At 37.6% G+C, this 23253-nt stretch overlaps 1 protein-coding gene across 2 annotated transcripts in view; it reads right to left on the minus strand.

Annotated features, from left to right (window-relative positions):
* The window catches only part of npr1a (natriuretic peptide receptor 1a), a 122395-nt gene that overhangs the window by 40105 nt on the left and 59037 nt on the right, over positions 1-23253 (minus strand). For both annotated transcript variants that reach the window (XM_082186098.1, XM_082186099.1), the window contains exon 5: positions 11350-11485. In XM_082186098.1, coding sequence (XP_082042224.1) covers positions 11350-11485 — 136 coding nt within the window. The remainder of the gene's footprint in view (positions 1-11349; positions 11486-23253) is intronic.

Consider the following 23253-nt stretch of genomic DNA (forward strand, 5'->3'; position numbering starts at 1 on the left):
AGTGTCAGGGTATTTCCCTAGCCGAGCTGCGTCGTACCACATATCTTGCTCTCTGGGCCACTAAACAGACCACTGCCGCGATCGGTAGACCGATGGCAGCAATGATACCTTTCTCCTCGGTTCACCAGTTTCACCTTCTGAGCTGTTTGGCACATCTGTTGAGGCGGTGGTTGACAAGTTTAAGGAAGCAAGGCATGGTCGGCAGCCTTTAAAACCTACATACTGCACCAGCCCAGGACCACGCCCAAACCCAGGTCCAAAGATGGTGCCAGAAGGCTAGTGTTGCCACTCACGCCCCTCCTCCTCCAAAGAGTAGGTTGTAGAGGAGGCGAAATGTGAGGAAGAAGAAGCAAGACCTCAGGGAATTGATTAAATGGAAACGCAATCAGCACTCCAGAATCAATAAGGGTAAATTACATCTACTCTCCTTCCCTTTGAGGGCAATAACATCAGCCCAAATTCTATCAGGACTTGGCAGCTCCAGTTAGTTTTAGTATCAAGTTGTTAGAATGTACAATGTTAAGTTGAGTTCAGTTCTACCTTCGTTTTAAAGGGTCGTTATGCAGAGTGCACTGATCTCTACAGTCCTGGCTGCAACATTGTTGAGTTGAATTTCTCTCTGTGAGCCTCCTGGACAAGCTGTTTTCGTGGGTGAGCCTGTGTAATAATCCCTTCGTTTGAGAGGGTCTGTATGCAGAGTACTTCGCTCCCTGGGGCTAACTACAGCAAAACCATAAAATAGGTAGGCTTTCTTTAAGCCTGCTTGATGAGCTGTTTCAGCTAGAGCTCTGTGAATCACTGCTGAGTTGGATGGCCTCCTGTGTGCCCTCTTGATAAGCTGATGTCAGGACGAGTCTGGTTGGTACTCCCCTAGTTATAAAGGGTCGTTATGTTGAGTACTTCACTCTTTAGAGCTCTGCAGATCAATATCGAGTTGAAGGACTCTCTGTGAGCCTCTTTGATAAACTTCAGGTTGAGTTTGGCTTAGTATTCCCCTTGTTTTAGAGGGTCGTTGTGTAGAGTACTCCGCCCCCCCAGAGCTATGATTGGGTGCTCTGTATGTCCTGGAAGCCCTTTTCAGCCTGAGTAGAGTTACTCCCCTAGCTTGGAGGGTTGGTATGCTGAGTCTCTGCTTTCAAGGACTTCTGTCTCTGGAATCAGGTGTGGAGTGGTTATTGTCTGTTTGCAATATCTTCTCATTGGAGGCCTCTGTGAGAGTCTTGAATCTAGGGATTCTGCTTAGGCAGACAGGCCGTAGGCTATTTCTGCTAGGGTAGCAGAAGCCAGCCTCCCTGGTGATTCTAGGAGTTGACGCTGTTATGTCCCCCCAAATTGGGGACCCATATTCCCTTAAAATAATATTTCAATAGGTATGATTCCAAGCCTTTGAGCTATGCCCTTGGGCCAAGCCCTACCGCTTGGCCCTGCAAGGAGGGAAGGTGTAAGGCTGGGACATTTCTCGTTTAGGTTATGTAGCTTAGGCAGTGGCCATAGGGAATAGTGTCACTGACAGCTTGCTGGTGCGTCTTTTGGGGAATCTGACTGGCAGTAAGGTCGGGAGAGTCAGTATTTTGAGTGCTTAGTCACAGTCGATAGGGCATGCATTCCCCTCAGCATGGCTGAATGGGTATTTATTCCCCAAAGCGTCTTGTTCAGACGCAGTGCGAGTTCCCATTCGAAAAGGAACGTCTCGGGTTACACGTGTATCTGTAGTTCCCTGAGAAGGGGAACGAGACACTGCCTCTCATTGTGCTTCTGGGATGCCTGCTACATCTCCTTCAGACGAAAAAGGGGATGACATGTTCTAGGGGTACCAGTATCGGCATTGCGCCCAATACTGCGCTCGTGTACTCGTACTCGTACTCATTAAAATGCTCCGAAAACAACAACTGACACCACGCAGCGTGTACAGTACAGTGCTTGTGACAAAGTAACACGACAACAGAGCAAACAGAGAGCAGAATGGATCCATCAGAGAAGGATGTCTATGAAGTAAATGTCTCGAATTAATAGAATGTTAAACAAATTAAATATTTCCGCCTATATAGCTGGTGTGCACTATATAGTGGATTAAGTGCGCAGTGGTAAAGATGCATGAGCTTGTCGAGCGCATCCCTTTTTCACAGACATCGCTGGAAAGTTTGTAGTTCGGTTGAATATGTCAATACGCTGATTTCACGCAGCCGTTATTTTGAAATCGAAAGCGAGGCTGCGGTGGGAAGAAAACCGGAAGTGTCGCCTTTAATCACAGGAGAGTCGTGAATGTGATAGCGTATTGTTGTGTTTAATGATGTTGTGTCAATTCTAAAAATGTACAAACATTTCTTTCATACTTTAGACTATATACAGTGAAATTCATTAATTAATTATTTTTTTTTTATATATATATATAATTCAGAATGTAAAAAAAGAAGCAGGAATGAACTATATTTGCATTGGATATTAACATCCAATAGTGTAAATCGCGGCAGCAGCTTCAGGTTGGTAATCCAAGGCATTGTTGTTTATCTTTACTTCCGGGGTTCTTCCCACCGGAGCCTCACTTTCGATTTCAAAATGGCGGCTGCGTGAAATCAGCGTATAGCAAATAAAGTAAAAGAAAGTAATGTTAAATGACGGTAGAGAGAGAGCGAGCACTTCTGTTGCATGCTCTTGATTGCTGATCGTTCACTCAGCACATATGTGTAATTTGGATTAAAACTAAATCGTATATGTAATAAATATGAATCTATATTTATTTTATACAGCGAAGGCCAGTGGAAGACCAGTGCTGGTTGTGTATTATTAATGAGTGTTGTCCCTGATTAAATAAACAAATACTAAATACTAAAATACTAGTGATGTCATAGTGCAATTGTTGCATTTATACACATGCTTCAGACACAGGTCACACTGGAGGCGTTCCCCATAGCATCTTGTTCAGACGCAGTGTCTCGTTCCCCTTCTGAGGGAATCATGGTTACACTTCTAACCTGAGATGTTTTCTAAATGTACATTTTTAATACATTTGCACATAAGAGACTACTTAAAAAAAAATTTACACTCGACACCATGAAGAAAGAAGAGAATGCACACAAACTATCTTGGTTTAGCATAGGTACAAAAAAAAAGAAAGAAAACTGTACGTTTTTAGTTTTTAGAACTACTTGTTAAAAAATAAATAAGTACAGCCTTGCATAAGAGACCCCAAACTGAAGACAGAGGAGGAGAAAAAAAGTACACAAACTATTTAAGCTTTGCATAATCTAACGGCCAAAACAATGTATTACATACATCGCATTAGTATGGAGGGGGCCTTTATGAGACTGACAGTTTCACTTATTTTGTGTGGTAACGACGTAGAGACTGCCTAACTGTGCAGGAAAAAGCGTTTGATGATAAGTCTGCTCGACCTTTTTATTATAATGTTGTCATTTTATTTGTAACGTTCAAAAAAGAGCTACTCTCTCATGTATAAGAGAAGTGCATTGCCTCTGAACCTAAAAAAAAAGTTACAAAATTGCTACAAGGCAATCACTTTAAAGGCTTTCAATAACTGCGATTTGTTTACTTCAGTGTGGAAATGGATAAAAGTGTCTCCCAAATTCACAAATATAAATATCTCAATCTAGAGTCCATGCCAGACCGCAGCTCCTAAACTCAAAGGTTTCTGCCAGGCAGGCAGTCAAACTGATGTTCTATGGAGACCAAAAAGAGAATGAAGGGACACTCTGAAATCGTGAGACACCCATGTGAATGAAATGTCTAGAACCAAATGAAGAAAGCAAGAGAAAAATGCAGGAGACTGAACGTAGCACGTCCACATGGAAGACACAGGATGAAATTATGGAACATGGAGTGAGAACATAGACCTGTCAACCTCCTCTGCCACTTTTGTGAAAGAGGAAGAGGGAGCACAAAGGTCAAGGAAAGCAGGGTAAGAGGAAAGCGTGAACAAGAGGGGGAGGAAATGGATAGGGAAAGAAAAACAGACAGAGCAGGACAGGCTGGGTAAAGGAGATGGGTCTGCAGATGACAACCTCGGAGAGGAGGACGCAGATGTTACAGGACAAAAGAAAAAACCCAGATGACCTTGTTTGGTTTTGTGGACAGATACCTTGTTCTGTCCACACACACCTGCATTAATACACCTCACATGATGAAGGACAGAAACAAGGAAATGCAGAAAAGAGGATAGCATGGATGAGAGCGAGTGGGTGATGAAAGTAAAAAAAAATAAACGAAATGTATGCAATTATAACAGCTTTGTCTCATATTTTTCTCTAAAGATTCTTTAGTCGATATACACATTGACTAGTGCTGTCAGTTGATAGAAATGTTTAATCATGGTTAATCATGATTGCAGGGCTTTTCAAATTTTTTGATGCCAAGGACGTCCACATATAATGATGGTCTCAAAAGACACCCTTCCTAAGATATAAAGCCAATTATATATTTTCATGCAGAAAGTCCCATTTATAATGTGTGTGAAAAATATTAAGCATAAGAAAGGTTTATGTTTCAGAAATTAAATAATTGGCATTTATTTTGCCACTGTACTTAAGCCAAAGCAAATTATATAAATATTACCTAGAAAATATTAACTTTGTATTAAACTGACTGAGTATCTTTTTTTTTTTTTTTTACCCAAAGGGTCATACAACCCTAAACACATTTTTTTGAGATGTTAACAGATGTACAGGTTGCACATCACAGAAAACAACAACAGCACTCATTATGTTTATTATTAAGGGAAAGGTGGTTATTTTTTTCGTTTTTGGAGCTATTTCATTCTTCAGGTTTAAAAAGCAAAGTTGAACCAACATCACAAAAAGTGAGGTACATGCATTAACTTGATTGGCTGCCGTGGCTGATGAGTACGGGTCTGGTCTACGTCATCAGTTTCAGAGCTTTTCTCCGCATTATTTTAATCCAATCACTGCACTTCATTAAGCACGAGATCGCATTACAGTGGAGAATTCAAATGTCACAAATGACATTTCAGCCCTGTTCGTTCACCTCTGCCTGCTCAGCTCTGCATTCGGACACGTGTTGTAAGTGTATCAGTACAGTAGATCAAAAGTGTTGTTCGCATTTTACCCATGATGCGGTCAGAGCTGGAGTTTGACTACCAACACATCGAAAATATGACTGTAACAATATTTAATACATAACATGCTGAGCGTGCATGAGAGCAGTTTCTGCATGGAACACAGCGATGAGTTTAACAACACTCGCAACGTGGATCACAGTTCATATCAGGACGGGATCATGTGTGTTTCAAGTCATGGAGATATTCCATATACTCCAATGCTCCAAACATGAGGCAGCACTGTGTATGTGCACATACTTCATCATGTCTTCTTCAAATTAAATATATGTGTTAATAAGGACACTGGGCGCCACGTCTGATCATGCATTGCGATGACAATGAATTATTCTTATAAACAGAACACAATGATGTAGACCAAAAATTCAAAGAAGAATGGACAAAAAATGCCTTTCATTTTGTGTTAAACTGATGCATGGCAGTTGTTCAGAGATTGTAGTGCTTGTAAACATAATGACAATTTTATTAGCTCTGCCAAAGCTCTGATATTTTTAAGAATAATTGATCAAAACTTATTTGATTGGACCATGATAGCTGTTAGTAGTCTCTACGTTTTTTGTGTATTTGTTGTTATAGGGTTATATTTTTAAAATACATCACCAATTCAAAAGTTACTCACCACTCTGTTTTTTTTTTTCTCTGCTCACATTTTAATTTGTCTGTATCCACCTAATTTTTTAGGTAATCGCAGGCGTGGCCATTTGTAATTTTAATGTGGCTGGCTTCCGGTGTCATTCGCTTCCAGCTATTTTTAGCTGTATTCATTATGCTGCTTGATTTTGCAAACTAGTATTTCTTACCATATTATTTTAATATTATCTTAATTATAAACTCGCTGGTTTGTAGTGCAGACAGTTTTACAGTTTACTAGAGTTGTATGTATTCTTCTCGTTATTTCTCCATAGCGGATGATAAATTAGAGTCTTGCACATTCACAAAAAAACCTTACTTCCGCATTGAAAAATAAGGTGGACAATGAGGTCTGTTTTATTGGTTGTCGTCTCCCCTATTCCCACCTTATACACAACGACTTGTGAATGAACATTGCTAAAACAGTGGGGTTTCATGACACTTTAGCAACCCCTCCAGAATGTTCGGTGTTAAGGGTTGCTAAAGGAAGTTCTACTTGATATCTTATTAGCCTTGAGTAACTAAAAATTGTATCTACAAATTTTATTTTCACATCCACAAAGTGTCACAAAGTTCTATGAGGAGTTCCAACATTATATACAAGCAACACAAGAGAGAGATAGCATGTTTATTTTGTGTTTAGCTGTGCCCTGAAGGAGTTATTTGTGTTTTGGGTGCTGGTGTGTTCTGCTTCACGAATTGATATGTAGTAGGGAGAAAGGCCTGGGTGATTGAATTTGTCTGTGGTAAATATTGTGAGATTGGATTTATGCATAGCGGGTCATCAGAGGGAGAGAGAGAGACAGAGAGAGATAAGATAATGGGTATTTCAGGCAGATAAATGGAAGGGTGGAGAAAGAGATGGAGCCGAAAGGTGAAAAGGCGTGAGGAGTGTTGGAACAGGGGAACAGGAAGAACAGGCAATTTGAGAAGCTTGACGGCATTTGCGTTTAAATTGGGGACATATTGGGCCCAAACAAACAGCAGTGGGAGGATCATTCAGTCACAAACAATTTAAATAGGATTCTGAATTAAATAATGAATTTTGGTTATTCGGCTGTGAACTTCTGGATTTCTCTCAATCGCATATCAGTGACTGAATAAGCAATAATGCTTTTGTTTTCTCATGACAACAAAGGAGTCCACTGTGTTTCATTGTGAGAGTGGGTATAGTCATTACATCCACAGATTTATTCTTCTGCAAGGACTATGGGCCCTATCTTGCACCCAGCGCAAGTGACTTTGTACACCGACGCATGTATCATTCCTATTTTGCACCCGCGCAAAGCGGACTTTTCCCTCCACAGAAGCACGTCGGTTAACTAAGAAATAGACTTGCGCTCCCGGGGGCGGTTCAGCGCAAAGAGGAGGCGTGTTCCGGCGCAAACGTTCCTTCATGCTATTTTGCAGGTTTAGAAAACAATTGCGCCACTAACCAGGAAAAAATAGTTTAAAGTCAGTGGCGCGTTGCGCATGTTATTCATATGCTATTTTAAGGGCGCATGCTTGGCCATAATCAATGTAGCGTGTGCACAACGAGCATACACTTTGATTCTCTCATCTACACACAGAAGCAGCAGTTTTCATTTTTGCAAATCATACATTATTACGATAGATAGATAGATAGATAGATAGATAGATAGATAGATAGATAGATAGATAATTAGATAGATAATTAGATAGACAATTTATTATAAAAGCATACATCTAGCTTACACATTTACCCAAATTATCATACGCCTGTTTAACCGAAGTTAATTTGGGTGGGTTTCTCCATTTCAACGTAACTTCTCTCTTTTACGGCCGTGACGAGAGCGTTGCTCTCCTCGGCTGTGAACCGCTCCTGGCGCGCGCCTGGCAAATCCGCCGTTACAATAGCAATCCGCTATGGAAAAAGCGCCTCTGCTCTTAAAGGGAATGTGAGATGACGCTCTGATTGGTTTATTTCACGTTACGCCCAAACCACACCTATGAATAATGAAGCTACTTCAGACCAACCCATTTTAGATTTGCGCCTGGCGCAAGAGTCATTTATCCCGCCGGGAAAATAGCAACAGCGCCGAGACCCGCCCACAAAGTTACTTGCGCTTTGCGCTTTGACACTTGCGTTTCAGATCGTTAAAATAGGGCCCTATAAGTTGTTTTGATTAATAAAGACTAAAGATTCATGAAGAATGGCTGTCTGAATGGAAAAAAGAATATAGTTTGTGTATATGTGTATAGTGTATAGTAATAATATGTGTATAGTTTATCACTGATCCAAAATATACAGCATACTCCAATACAAATATCTGTCGTTTATTAGTTTTCCACCACTTTCTTTAGTTTGGTTGGTCAGTTCTTTCATTTGTTTTAGTTTCTTCTTTTTCTTGTTTGTTTGTTTATTCTTTCATTTATTCATGTTTTTTTTTCTTTCTAATATTTGTGCATTAGTTAGTTTGTTCTTTCTAATATTTGTGCATTAGTTAGTTTGTTCTTTCTAATATTTGTTTATACATTTGTTCTGTCTTTCGTTTGCTTGTGCACTTCCTTTCATTTGTTTGTTCTTTGTATTATTTATTTATATGTTCGTTCTTTCTTTTTGTCTGCATGTGTACTAGGTCTTATTTTTCTTTTCATTTGTTTGCTCTTTCTACATAATTTTTTAAGCCTTTTTTAAGATTTTAGATGCAATTTAATTAATAGTAAAATTCCATCAAAGTGAACTGAATAATCGTTTTCCAATTTCCAATTTCCATTGATCGATCCTTAATCACATTTAAAAAAAAAAATTTTTTATGTGTAATATTTGGTTATTCATTCGTTTTTTGGTTTGCTAGTGCACTGGATCTTATTTTTCTTTTATTTGTTTGTTTTTTCCCAATATTTTATATTATAGGTATATAGGACAGATAACGAATATGCGTGACATGTTGAAATAGGCATCTGTGAATTATTAAATGTAGTTTCAAATGTTTTATTTATAAATAATATTGATAAAGTAAACAAATCCGTGTTAGAAAACTAGACTATCACTTGTTCCCAATACATAGTACTATACAGTAAAAAGAAAGCACACTACATGCACTGCCATCATAGTAATTTATTTCATCATTTTATCTTCATTTACAAGTAAAAATGTCACATTTCCAGCCTTTCTGAGCAATGTTGCAAACCGTCCCTTTGCATTTTGGTTAGGGGTGTGCGATATCATGATCGCGATATCACTGTTTATTTCATTTGTATATTAATGTGTGAATGTGTAATGTGTATCTTTGTTCTTAATTTTTAATAACAAAGAAAATAATGACAAATATTTTTTATCTTCGCCACTTTGGCCAAAATGTCTGCCATTCTTTTTTCTTTTATATTTTGTTACCTAAGGCTTTGTTTTTAAAATAGGGACATTATTTTGGCTGTAATGCTCAGTCACTTGCAAAATAGTAAAACCATCATGAAAAAGAATCATGATAAAATCGTGAATTGTGATTTTCCTGAAAAAAATCGTGATATGATATTTTTGCCACATCGCCCACACCTAATTTTGGTTGACTACCTACTGTATTTTAAAACAGATCAAAATTCAGCTTTAAAACAAAAATCTACATAACATATAACAAAGAGGCAAGCTTGGACATTTTGTGGAAAGGACCCCCAAGGATGACAAAAGCTTTCACTACAGCACATGCCATCAAAGAGAAACTGAACTGGTAATGTGGATGCTGTAGTCGAGATTAACGATTATTAATAACTTTGTTTGTTTATTCATTATCTCTTCCATTTCTTTCAATTGTCAGTTTGTTTATAACAAGGCTATTCATCTCTGGTCTTGGAGGGCCGCTGTCCTACAGAGTATTCCAACACTCCTTCATCTGTTTTAATATTTTCGTTTTTCAATTCTATTTCAACAAGCTTATGTCAAAAAAAAACATACAGAGACAAATATGAACACACAATGACACATCAGCTGCATGCTGCAAACAATTACGCACAGCAGCTCTTATGCGTGTGGGCTCAGGATCGATGTGTTATGTATCCTGTTATCACGCACATGCAAAAGAACATGTGCAAGCTAACAAGTTATATAAGATCTAAACCCATAAAACTCACAATACCGACTATAAGGGTCTAAACTGAGCCACAGTTTACCTCTAAAGCCTATTTCACTTTCTAAATGCCTTCCTCTGATCATTGAGGCATGCGGCTCAGTGATTGGAGTGTGACTTGAGTGTGGATGTTGGACCTTGTTGTAAAGATGGGTAGGATTGCCAATTGGCAATGTGTGCTGTACTACTGCTGCTGGATGGAGCCTTGAGGGGATATTGAACTCAAGCTGCAGAGCAAACTAAACATCTTATTAATGAGCACATGCAGACAAAAGGGAGAAAGGGAGGGAAGACGGTAAAAGACACAGCCGTTAGTTGGTGAAAACGATTGGTATTTCTTTTTCCTCATTAGAGTTTTGTTTGCTTTTTTTAAACAAACTCACTCTTGCCAAGAAATATCATGTTGGAGCTGCAGCTCTGGAGGGAATGAGACACCTGCGATTTACAGATAAAGACACCTGCAGGACCAGAACATGTCCACGTGGCTCACTCTGAGGTGCTAATAATCTCCACGTGGATCAAAGTGACTGCACTGAGTATTGAAGCACCGGGGCGGGGGTTGGGGGGGAATCATTTAGAAGGTAGATTCAATTAATATTAAGACATTTAATGTGCTCTTACTGGTTTACAAGTTTGAGCAGGTCAGTTGAGTAGAATTCAAACCGAATGTCCAAACGCAACATGCTCAGCTACGTATGCTATCTATTCTGCTGAATGCCTCTTTGAAACATGAGAAACGAAGTTTCCATTCAGCAGTTTGTGCTGTGAATCATGGGCTGTTACACCTGCAGTCTTAACGGCAGAATGATACACACAAGCTGTAATATTACTAATCACAGCTTTAACATTAAAGAAAATTGTGTGAGTGAGTGTATGGACAAGCTGCCTATGTGACTTCAAGTCTCAGCCCTAGAGATTACACCCACAGTTATTTCACTGACTGTCTGATTCATACTGCTCACAGAACTAGAACGTACTGAACGTGGCAAGCTCTAATCTGATTGGGTGACATTTATAAAGTACTAGGTTGATAAAATGAGCACTTTTGAGAATGAAAGAATCTCTGGATTAGTTGCTTCATGCATTTAGATTCAAGTTTATTTCTCGCAATTGCGAGTTTATTTCTCGCAATTCTGACTTTATAACACGCAATTGCAAGATTCAGAATTGCGAGATGTAAACTTACAATTGTGAGAAAAAAAGTTGCAATTATCTTTTTATGTTTTATTCTGCGGCGAAAACAAGCTTCCATATAAAATAGATATTAAACAGAACAAAACACAAAGTAAAGTCTATAACAAAACAAAAAATCTAAAACAAAACAAAAACAAAACAAAACAAAAAACAAAGCACAAAACAAAAAGCAAAACAAAACATTAGTTTGAGAGTGAACGAAAGTGAAAAAGTGGTTGGTCACTTTACATACAGTATTGGTCAAATGGTCTCTTCCTGTTTAGAATAAGATGCATTGTATACCAGACTCTTTTGTCGTTTAGCCCAAAATCTGTCTATGTGATACTATAGGTAAATTTGAGCAGAACTGACCATGGTATGTGCGATTCCACATCCTCTTATTGACCACGTCCCTTGGGGGCCTCACACCCGTCAGATCCAGAGTCTCGTTTAGGGCATGAGAATACAGCATGACTCCATCGTGAAATGATCCCGAAATCAGATTCATCTGGAAGAGAGGAAGTGCACAAATTACATACTAGCATTAAAACTCTAAATAATTGGAGTTTAAATTTGATTACTTTTATTAGATTACCAGCTCTCTAGATACCATACTAATAGCATTTTTGAAGAAAACTTCAAATATCATCATCGCAAGATTGTAATTCGATGACCCACACGAGACCGTGTGCTAAAAGAAATTGGAAGCGTTCCTAATGCTGTCCGTCATTCTCCTGTTACTCTGGTTCACCGTTTAATATCACACATTCCTCATGTGCTGTTGAAATACAATCTTTTTCTCCTGATCCAACATGTGCATTTCAACACATGATCCCAGACAGAGAACCAACTCAGACTGAGGGCTTAAATACATAGAGCAAACAATAGAGCTAATGAGTTAATTAATAAGACAACAGATGAACGGGAAAATCAATCAAACACACTGGGAAACTAGGTCAAACAGGCAAACAGAACCAGAAAACAATGAAAACTAAATTAAAACAGAATATACACGTTACAATTGGAACCCACACCCCAAAAAGTGCAGAATATAAAATGCTGAAACCATCTGAATTTAGTCAGATTTATTAAATAAAAGATGTTTTTGTTCTTGCCACTGTGTGTTTAGCTTGCATGACGCCTAAAAGAAGTATTTTTGTAACAGGGTAGTAGATCTTTCCATAATTTTGTTACTTCATTTATTTATATATTGCAGATATATAATGTTTATAGTGTACTTTCGGCATGTTTTCTGGTAAGTTCCGCGTGTCTTCTGCACATCTAGAACACTCTTGCTACAGTACAGTATGTAGCACTGCATGGCTCACGCTCGCCGCGCGAAGGCTGTAACCTGTTGATATTAAAATTGACATATAAATTAGCAAACGGTGGTAACATAGGCAGTGTGAAACAGACGTGATGAATTGGAAGGTGTTGAATAAAATGTTGGATTCACTTTTTACTGTCAGTAAGCAACCAGCTTGCAATGACTTAGAACACGATAGCAACTATGTGCTACAACAACTAACAGAACCAACCACATAGAAACGTTTTAGTTTATGTTTTCTTCATATATATATATATATACATACATATATATACAGTATATATATATATATATATATATATATATATATACATACATATATACATATATACAGTATATATATATATATATATATATATATATATATGCTGTGTGGTGTCCTTTACGCATTAACATTTAACTGTTTTTCAATGAGAATGAATAACTTCTATGCAGCAATAGGCATGACTGTAAGGGCATTTATAATTTTACTAAATATTTATATTTTTAATAAATTAAGTTATTTTTAAGTTTCTATTAATCTAAGAATCCTGAACAAATGTATCATGGTTTCTAGAAACATTAAGCAGCACAACTGTTTTCAACATTGATAAGAAATGTTTCTTGGATCACGTGACACTAAAGAGTGGAGTAAAAACTGCTGAACATTCAGCTTTGCCATCAAAGGAATACATTACATTTTTAAATATATTATATAGAAAACAGTTATTAATATTATATTGTAATCATATTATATTGTAATCATATTTCACAATATTACTGGTTTTTTGTTAATCAAATAAATGCAGTATTGGTGAGAATAAGAGACTAAATACTGTATATGCATGCAGTTATGAAATAACAAACACAGAATCTTTTGTTCTCAAACTGCAGTAAAACTTCAATAATGTCCATCAATTGTCTTGTGATTAACATTAGTACAAATTATGATGTAATTTGCAGATGATATGAACTTGCTGAGTATCAATCCTACCACTCTTGTGTCTGTATATGTTGGATACCCAAAAGTGAGCTAAATCTGACAACCTTTTTTTAGGAATGTAAAAATATGTTTTTTAATTAAGTTTTCTGCTAGAGTTACCAACTTCCCATAACTCTGAGAACACAAACACAAACACCAGAGAGCAACACAACCAAAGACACTAAATTACACAATGGCATGCTTTATTACCCCTACGTGCCACTCAGTCATGATTACAACCACCCCACATGTGTGAGAATCTTGTGAGAGACTTGAACGGTTTTAGTATCGCTGTTTCCCAGCAGTCTTTAGGGACAGGTATTTAACTGGGTAAACATGTACATATATCAGCTGCTGTAATGTTGGTATGTGAACATGTGCATGAGAGACTGTTCAGAAAGCTCACACTGACATGTGATTATTCAAAATGTAGGTCTGCTCTGCCATTTATCACCACTGTATTTACATTTATGCATTTAGCATTTGTTTGAATAAGAATCTGATCCAATAATTGCCTGCTCCAATCTGAACTATTTTCCCATGTGGCGCAGTGAAAAGAGGATCTGCACACATAGGACAGCAGATACATTATGAGACCGCAAAAAAAGAAATGAGATTATATTGAGAAACAAATTGAGACTTTGCCTCCCACTTTACTCCAGTATTATCACGTCTTCTCGAGAGCTTGAGAATAGATCTAAACAGCAGCGTTATTTTGTATTATTAATTTACTGTCATAGTACTTACATTTTAATTTTAGTAATTTTGTTATGTGCTTTTGCCATTTATTATTATTATTATTGTTTAAATATTTCTATAGCTTTTTATTTCAGTTTTAGTAATTTTAGTACTTCAATTTAACAATTATTTCAATTATTGTCAAGGCAGCTTTTAATATTTTGAAGTTTACTTTGTTTTAGCTTTATTTCCATTACTGAAAATTACTTTTAATAGGGTTAGTTTTAGTTAACAATAACACCACACAACAGTCCACAAATTGTGCCCAGATTTACTAATATACGTCTGCTACTCGAATATTTGTCAAAAAATTATTCTAAGACCTAACCAATTTGTGTATATTTTTATTTCACCAGAACAAATTAAGAGAAATATTTGTGACGAATTTGATACTTGAAGCACCAGTGCGCACCACAACCATTGAGCAATATAATTTTCCTCTGTGATAATTCAAATATCCAGGGCAATAAAAAAACTGATCATAAAAAACAAACTGGCTAAATTTAGGCAAGGGAGAGATGCATTTTCAGCCAAACATCAGCCATCTGTCCACCTCACAAACCATCCATACACCCAATGCCATTATCATCAAACACACATGTATTGTTTGAAGTGGAACTGGATAGAATTCCAGCTGAACTGAGATCAGTTTTACTTACTACTAAAATCTAGTCAAATTTAAGTAACTATCGCCTTACTAATAATAAGACTGTCAGCAATTAAGAGAGAACAAGGTAGAAGTCAGTGGCGCAGAGCCAGATGGTTTCTGGCAAACTCTTGAGCTCTGCCTTACCATAATGAAATGGAGGGGAACATATTCCAAAAAGCTAAAGGAGGCAGAGAGATGTACAAAAGTGTGGTTGTCATAGCAACTATAGACAGACCATAGACTCATCAATACAGAACATCTGTGGGTGATGGCGGATCGGGAAATTATGGAAGGAGAAAAGGAGATTGCTAGTGTCCTAGACAAAGAAAAAGGTGCAATGAAATGCAAATTCTGGGTAAAAGGTTGAACGGACTGAGAGCGTGGGAGATGGGGGAGGACTGGTCCAAAAAATGTGATCCAGACCGAAAAACAAACAAACAGTCAACAGGTTGAGAGATACTGAGAAAAAACACTGTGGAGTCAAAATAAAGGATTGAAAGCAATTACAGATTCAGACTGTGAGAGTTACAAAAAGTAAACAGCATATTTAAATAAGCATTTTCTGAAGATGTAAATGTTAGGGGTGCTAGTTGCTAAGATTTTCTTGGTGATGGCCTGGATATTGCTATGCATTTGCTAGTATGTTCTGGGTGGTTGCCTGGGTGTTGCTGCATGGCAGTTACCAGGGTGTTCTGGATGGTTGCCAGGATGTTACTATGTGGTTGCCAGGGTGTTCTGGTTGGTTTCCAAGGTGTTGTTTGTTAATGTGTTCTGGGTGGTTGCCAAGGTGTTGCTATGCTGTTTATCTGGTATTCAGGGTGATTATGCTATGTAATTGTTAGGGTGTTCTATGTAGTTGCGGAGAGATAGTTCTTGCTACACAGTTTCTAGGGTGTTCTGGGTGGTTGCCTGAGTGTTGCTGCATTGCAGTTTCCAGGGTTACAATGCGGTTGCTAGGGTGTTCTAGATGGTTGTTTACTGGCTCAAGTGAAAAGCTTCCACTCCAAATTATTTTTTATATTCTGGTCTCTATATGGCCCATGTGACTATGGTTTTTTGCCTGTTTTACCAACATGCAAAAATCACACGTCTAAATGATTTGAAAAGGAATACTTAAGGTTAGGGGTTCTGAAAAAAATTTATGAGAAATAGTAATAGCCTTAACAAGAACTACTAATGACACAATTTATTATCCACAGCAATGGACACGTAATCCTTCCTTCATTACCCATAATTCCCAGTCCATTTCAACAGTTTCTGTCGCCTATGATGGATGTCTGCAATCTTTGTTCCCACAGTTAGAAGTTTCTACGTGGGAAACCTCATTGTACCGTATATTAAATACCCTAAAAAGGAATCTCCCTTTGGAGATTTTTCTATGGATAGTCACACAGTGAAATGGGCCATCCAATTAGAAATTGTTCAACAATGCTTTGGAAGAAGGTATTAATGGAGAATTTAGGCCTTCCATGATGAAATGGGCAGAGAAACATGAGATGAAGTACACCAAATGAAGTACAAGGACAGAGAAAGAGAGAGCCAAAGAGTATGAGAGAGAGAAAGAATGTGTTTGGCTATAGTAATATGGCAGTAGTGAAAGGAACAACTAATTGGAGAGATAGACATGTGAGCTGTGGGCAGAGGGAACCTTCCAAATGAGCTCACTGCCCTGGGGAAATGAATGGATGCACCAGGTTAACAGACTAGAACGACAGACGACAGAACAGTGAGAAGAGTTGCAGACACCTTATTAGACTTCAGAAAATAATTTGACTGTGCACAGAGCGTATAGCATATATCATCAAATAGTTATCTATAAAAACACAGCAGCAACACTTTCCAGGCTTTCTATTAAGTCTTGGCTATGTTTTTAATACACACACAGGCAGCAGTGGCAGCTCACTAATTGTAGCGGTCTGGGGATCCTCTCCTGAGGATTTTTAAATTTTTAATTTAAGTCCCCCTGTGGTGAAAATCAAGTTTTTAATGTTGTTTATATGTGGTGTTTTTAATGTGCTTTAAGACAAACCATGTGCAAATTCATAAGTCAACACCATTGCTGAGTATTTTCTCCTTAAAACTGCAGTGAACCAGAGACAGTCTCAAAAACACGGTTTAAAATCGCTGCGGTTTCTGACGTCACAAACTACCTTGTAACCAATCACGTCAACGTGCTGGTGGGCTTTAGCATATCATTAATAGTGAACTAGCAGAGGAGTCTTGAGAGATGTCAGGTTATCCTGGTATACTTTTTGGTTGATATGAAAAATCAGGATTAAACAGGACAAAACGTATGGTAAATTTCACAGAAATTCAGAATAGTATGCAGTTAGGACAGGTAAGAGGTAAGTATTCACAGGTAAATATAAGCACAGTCTTAATATAAGAACACAGAACTAACATTTTCCGAAACAGTCTTAACATTCTCGAAACTGTAAGTGCAATTGTCACAACTGTTTGCTGGAACATCAGAACTCTATTGCATGTCTGCAAAATGTAGTAACTCACCCAAAACATTTAATTCATACCTAGTTTTTGTGTCGGTAAATTGGCCAAAGCCACCAACATAAAAAGTATTTCTGTCATTGTGTGAGCCGTACTGGTCAAAATGTTTAGATGTTTTTTCACCACGGAAAAATTTGTTAAATACAAATTTCATGTCTGTTTTTTACACTATACACAAAAATGTCAGTTTTGTCTAGCTGAATGCTCTTGTGTATCACACTAAGCTTTTTAGATTTAGATTTCAGCAGTAAGTACAAAATTTACAAGGAAAAGTCAATACTGTAGTACTCAAAAGGAAAATGGACATTTGGTCACACTTTATATTAGGTGTCCTTATCTATTATGTACTTACATAAAAAAATAAGTACAATGTACTTATTGTGTTCATATTGTATTGCAAAACACTTTTGCTGCTATTGAGGTGGGAAATGGGCAAGGTTAGGGATAGGCTTTCTTGTATGGGGTGCAGGGAATAGTCAACAGTGTAATTCTAGATGTATTATTTGTAATAACATGCAGGTTAGGTTATTTAGGTGTGCAATATAAAAACATGTAGACAATAAGTGCATTGTGTCAAATTATTCATTTACTGTAAATGTTAGTACAGTTACATGTTAGTACATGTTTTTTTTTATACAACACATATTTGTAGTAATATGGTACATGTAAACTGAAAATTCACAGTTGCTCTTTCATTTTTACATATTTTATTACAGTATGTCTTTCACTAACACCACATATTCTTACACATCTTCCTATTGCTCTTCCACGACAAGCAACTGTGTATTTTCAGTTTACACATTTCTCCAAAAACAAACTGCTGTTGTTGTTTAGGGATTTAGATGTTCCTGCATGTTCAAAAATGCCAGTGATTGTGCTGGGCAAACTCCATATAGCCTTCTGTATGCTTCCAAACTTGTTTGGTTGATTTGTTAGATTGTGATTCCTATTTACAACAATGACAGACCATTTTTCAATTCAGCAGACATTACACATATTCCATGTCATAGGTATTTATGGAATATACATGCATGTCTGACAGATTTTGAGAACTGAATGGATCATTTTGCATGTGGAGGCTCACACGATGAAAGAATGTTTAGAAGTTGTGAAGAGATTGACAGTTTCACTGAGTCAACTCATCAGATTTGATCATGTGCATTTAGATGTTGTGCAAATTGTAGACAATTGTACTTACTCTAAAAATTGCTTAAATCAATAAGAAATCTAAATCTGATGTGAACAAGAAACTAATTGTTCAGAGACCTGAACTTGTTGTTTTGAGAGAAAAAAAAGTCTCATTCGAGAATTGAGCCAAAGCGATTGAGAAAAACTGTGACAAAAAAAGTTCAAAAGCATTATTACTATTATTATTACACATTATTATTACTTAGTCATCCAGGAAATAATCCAAAGAAACATAAATAGAACAGCCTTTTAGGGTGCACAAGGTACGTGTCTTCATGGGTCAAAATTCATAACAAACAAAACTTGCCTTAGACTCCATTTGGAGAAACAAACCACATCGTGGAAACAGAACAGAGCATCAGGTCCTTCATGAAGCACAAGAAGAGTCACCATTATTACAACATTCATTCATGCATTTAAGGCAAGGCAAAAGACCGATTCTCGCTGCAGAGTTTATAAAGAGCAAAAGAGTTTATTGTGGAGGAAAAAGTCTCTGGCTATGGATTTATCTCCCCCTGCCCTTCTCTATCCCCTCAGACTCCAAATCCACCTAAAAATTGTGGGTAGGCTGTGCCTCCCTTTCCTCCTCTGATGAGCCGCCACTGACAGGCAGGGTTGTGAATCTAAATGTCGGAATGTTTCCTGCTAAAGGCTAGAATACACTACATGACTTTTGCCCAGATTTTTTGCTGCCTTCAGAACGTAAAGAAGTAAAAAGTGATTTAGGTCAATCAGAAGTCGTTGAAAGAGCAACCGCTCTGGGTCATTCAAAAAATGATGACGCAGATGTCGCATTTACTTAGCACTGTTTACAAATGTCTTCAAATTGGAGTGATATCGAAAATAAAGCGCTTCTCCTCGTCCGGGGCGGATAAAGAGATTTGTCAACAACTTTAGAGGTAACTCATCACAAAGTTTCCCGGTATTTTCTCTCACTGATGTGTGAATGGTCTGTTACCGGTAAAAAGCCAGAATGCTGTTGCTTGTGTGAACAGCACATTTTTTAATTTACCAGTAAAGTCGTTCTGGCAATTTTTCGGGATTGCTGTGTGAAAGGGGCTAATGCTAGTTGCCGTAAGTCAGAGCCAGTTTGCAGATAGTGGGCAGTCAGATTTGACAGAATTGCTGAATTTTTTTTTAGTGTATGATGGGCACAGAATTACAGATTTTTTAGCTTCAGACTATGATTTCATCCAGTCTGAGGATATCAAAAATGTTTGATATTTTCAGCCGATTTAAGAATACATATAGTTTTTATTTGTCATGTGTCTCCTAAAAAGGATTGGCAAGTTTCTGTGAGTTTGTTGTGTTAGGAAAGTCTGTTATCATGTGATCCTCAGTCGTTTAGCATATGATGCCCAGTTTTTCTGCAACCATTTACAAAGTCGGCAAGTGTTTGATGCCTAATGTTATAAAATCTGTTCAAAACTTCAATATAACACAAGTATAATTACAATAATAATTTCAGCGGAACAGTAATAAACAATAATAATATACAGATATAGATATAGATCATTTGATCACTGCAGCAGATTCATATACATATACTGTACATATAATACCTTCACTGCACAACCTAACACAACAGATTCTGGTTGGTTTGGAAAACAACAGTGTGGTCTTTCTGCTAAACTTCTCCTTTAGTTACATGGAAGGAAGTCGCACGGTTTTTAAATCTCCAAAGATCCATATAAGAAACTCGAAAGCCCTAAACACCTAAAAGAAAATAGCTCTTTTCCAAATCTAAGGCGCTAGAAAGAACCTTTCAAGAACCCTTATTTCAAAGAGTTCAAGGGAAGCAGAAAACCTCACAGCTGGCAGATTATAAATGGATCTGGTAGGTACCACTATTATTATCAAAGCTTAAACTGAGAAGATCAAATCAGAATCCATTCTTCTAGAAGGTCATTAGTAGGTGTGTTGTATAAAACACTCAAAAGCTTGTAGTTGAGATTCAAAGGACGGGTAGGCAGGAGGCTCAGGCAGGGCACATATCTTTAATAGCCTTGAGCTGATCTCGAGCTAACAGACTCCTCTGTGGTGACAGACTCACACAAGGAGACCTGCAGCTAAGGGTAATTACCACACTTCCCCACTGTCAGTGAAAGGTTACTCATCCTGCACACATGCATCTGGGGTTTTTCTGGGCGCGTACTGGGTGACATTTAATGTCGGAGCACAAACAAGCAGACATGCAGCTTCAATCATCTCAGACTAAGAACAACCATCTCAGTCTATTTCTGGGGGCCAATTTCCTTTCTACCCCAAAACCCCTGAATAACCTAAAATAAATCTCCCTTCCCATTAAGCATGTGTTATGGTTAGATGTATAAGATCTTCTGTGAGAGTGTATTTTGCCACAAAGTAAAACACAAAAGGGTGGCAACTGGCAAATTCATTGCACTGTTGTGTAACTTTAGCATGCAAAACCAGATGTCAACGAATAACCCTGTCTCATTCCTACATTGCCCTCAGTCCATCTTGCAGTTGCAATATGTGCAGTTTTTTATTTCTTCACAAAATGATACTATATTATTGCCCAACTCTTTATATAAAGTCGGATATTATATATACATACATTTTCTGCATACATACAGTACACTCACATAGGGCAATATACACTATATAGCAAATGTCAACTGCTTGATTGCTTGTATTGTTGTAAAATGTAAACAATATTATCGCCCAGGTCAGCTAAATGTGACTATAAGGCAAGAGGATATTAAGATACTATAAAAATTAACAGCATGATTTTCTTTAAAGCTGCTTTGAAACAATGTGTATTGTGAAAAGCGCTATACAAATAAATTTAACCTGACAATACGGGTTGCGACAAGCATTTTTAAATCAAGTCTGGGCAAAAATACTCCCTTTCTATGCAAATAAGCCTTAATATAAAATGCACCAGATTTTTAAGCATGCCTTGAACAATTAACATTGCGCTATTTCAGTATATTAGCAGACTTTTGCTTACATTTAACCACCTCTCATTCATTCCAATAGTACCAGTGGTCTTGGACACTATACTGACACCTATTGGCCTGGATGTAGAAAGGTTGTTTAGTAAAAACTGCCGCTTCGCAACAAAGCTGTTTGTTTTGTTCTTTTCCCACTTTTTTTCCGGATCATTGCAGTTTGTTTCATCAATCAAGCAGAGATTTCAAATATTTTCCCACTCATTCTCATTAAGTTTGGACCGGTGAATCGCACACGTGCTGATGCATACTATCACTCTCACTACTTTTGTCATTTAAAGTGCCCCTATTATGTTTTTTTCTGAATGTTCCCTTTCATGCAGTGTGTAATAAAGCTGTTTGTGAATGTAAACGTTCTGCAAAGTTGTAAAGTCGAAAGTGGACAATAAATACAATTATTGTCTCCCAAAAGAAAGAATCGACTCTGAACCGCCTTTACTAGTCGTTTGTGTTTTGAATCCTAATGCTTTACGGTTCTACGTCACTAGAAGATACATTTGCATAATGCCCGCCAATGTTGAACGTTGTCCGCCTGCGAAAAACTTGACCAGCCCACAACACGTCATTTTACTGATGACTGCTTTTCAAATCTCGGAGTTCAACGCAGGATTAGCAAAATGCTTGCTCTTGAAAGATAGTTTATTTGGACCAGCTTACTCCTCAGAATTACAACCTGCAAGTATGAATAATTATTGTTCAAAGTACTAGTTTTGTGTTTTATATTGTGTACATTTTTGGCTAACCGGCTAACTCACGTTATTACTGTCTTACTTCTGCTAAGCAGCAGTGGGCCACTATTACCTAAAACTGTGTATATTAATGTAGATTGTCTGTCAGTCTTACTACTTTGAGTAAAGATAAAGGATGGAGGAAGATTGGTTTTACAAACGTTTGTTACATCGGTCATTCACGTTAGCACTGGGCGAACATATGCACCGTACTGATAAAGTTGCTGCATGTGCACTGCAATAAAGTCGGTTTGTTTGATGGACATACACTTGTTAATGCTGATGGTGAGGAAGGACAGCTGCAACATCTCATAATATACCTCAAACTAAGTAACATATCACTGAAACGTCCTGCTCAAGCCATCGTCGCAATGGAGGTTAGGGTTGAATAACTAGTTCTTTCAATGTTTCATCATCGGACTTGCACCCTGATTGATATAAAAACAACGCCATCGTTACTGTCTTTACAGTGTGTACAATCGCTGAGGACTGAGGAAGCCTCCGGACAGAGCTGACGTTCAGTTATGGTAATGGCCGTATAGCTTCCAACAAGCACTGTAAACTGTAGACCAATCACAACAGACTGGGTCATCTGGCCAATCAGAGCAGAGCAGGCTCTCGGAAAGCAGGGATTTAGAGAGACTGATTCATCCATCGAGTCGTTTAAGAATCATGTAATGTGCAATGTATATTATGAGAAAATGAAACCGTTTTTTTTTTTTTTTTTACTTTTGAGGCATGTAAACCTGTTGTAGGAGACTCCAAAACAAAATTAGGGGCCTTTAAAATAGCATAATTGGGGCACTTTAAAGAAATAACTCAGGTGTCTGGATTGCAGTGGTGGAGAGCTATAGTATAGTACATTGTGGAGGTTTGATGCATCATTCAAAAACCTAGCACTCAAAACTGGCTTGAATGCTGAGGAACTGCCCTGTGCAAATTGCCATCAACACTGCCCTTATGAAAAAGAAGTACACTTCAAGTTAATTTTATGAAGTATACTTAAGTAATGTTCAAGTATATTTTATGTAGTAAGTATACTAATATCAATGTGTACTTGTAGTAAACTTGTAAGTGTACTATTTCAATACTGCTTGGGACTAAATTGGCTCACTTTTAGTATATAAAAGTATACGTTTAAATGTTCTATAAGTGTAACAGTAGTAAACTTTAAGTACACAACTAGGTTTCTCATTTGGTAGTAA

Source organism: Leuciscus leuciscus, assembly GCF_965113295.1.
Source record: "Leuciscus leuciscus genome assembly, chromosome: 12".
NCBI lineage: Eukaryota > Metazoa > Chordata > Actinopteri > Cypriniformes > Leuciscidae > Leuciscus > Leuciscus leuciscus.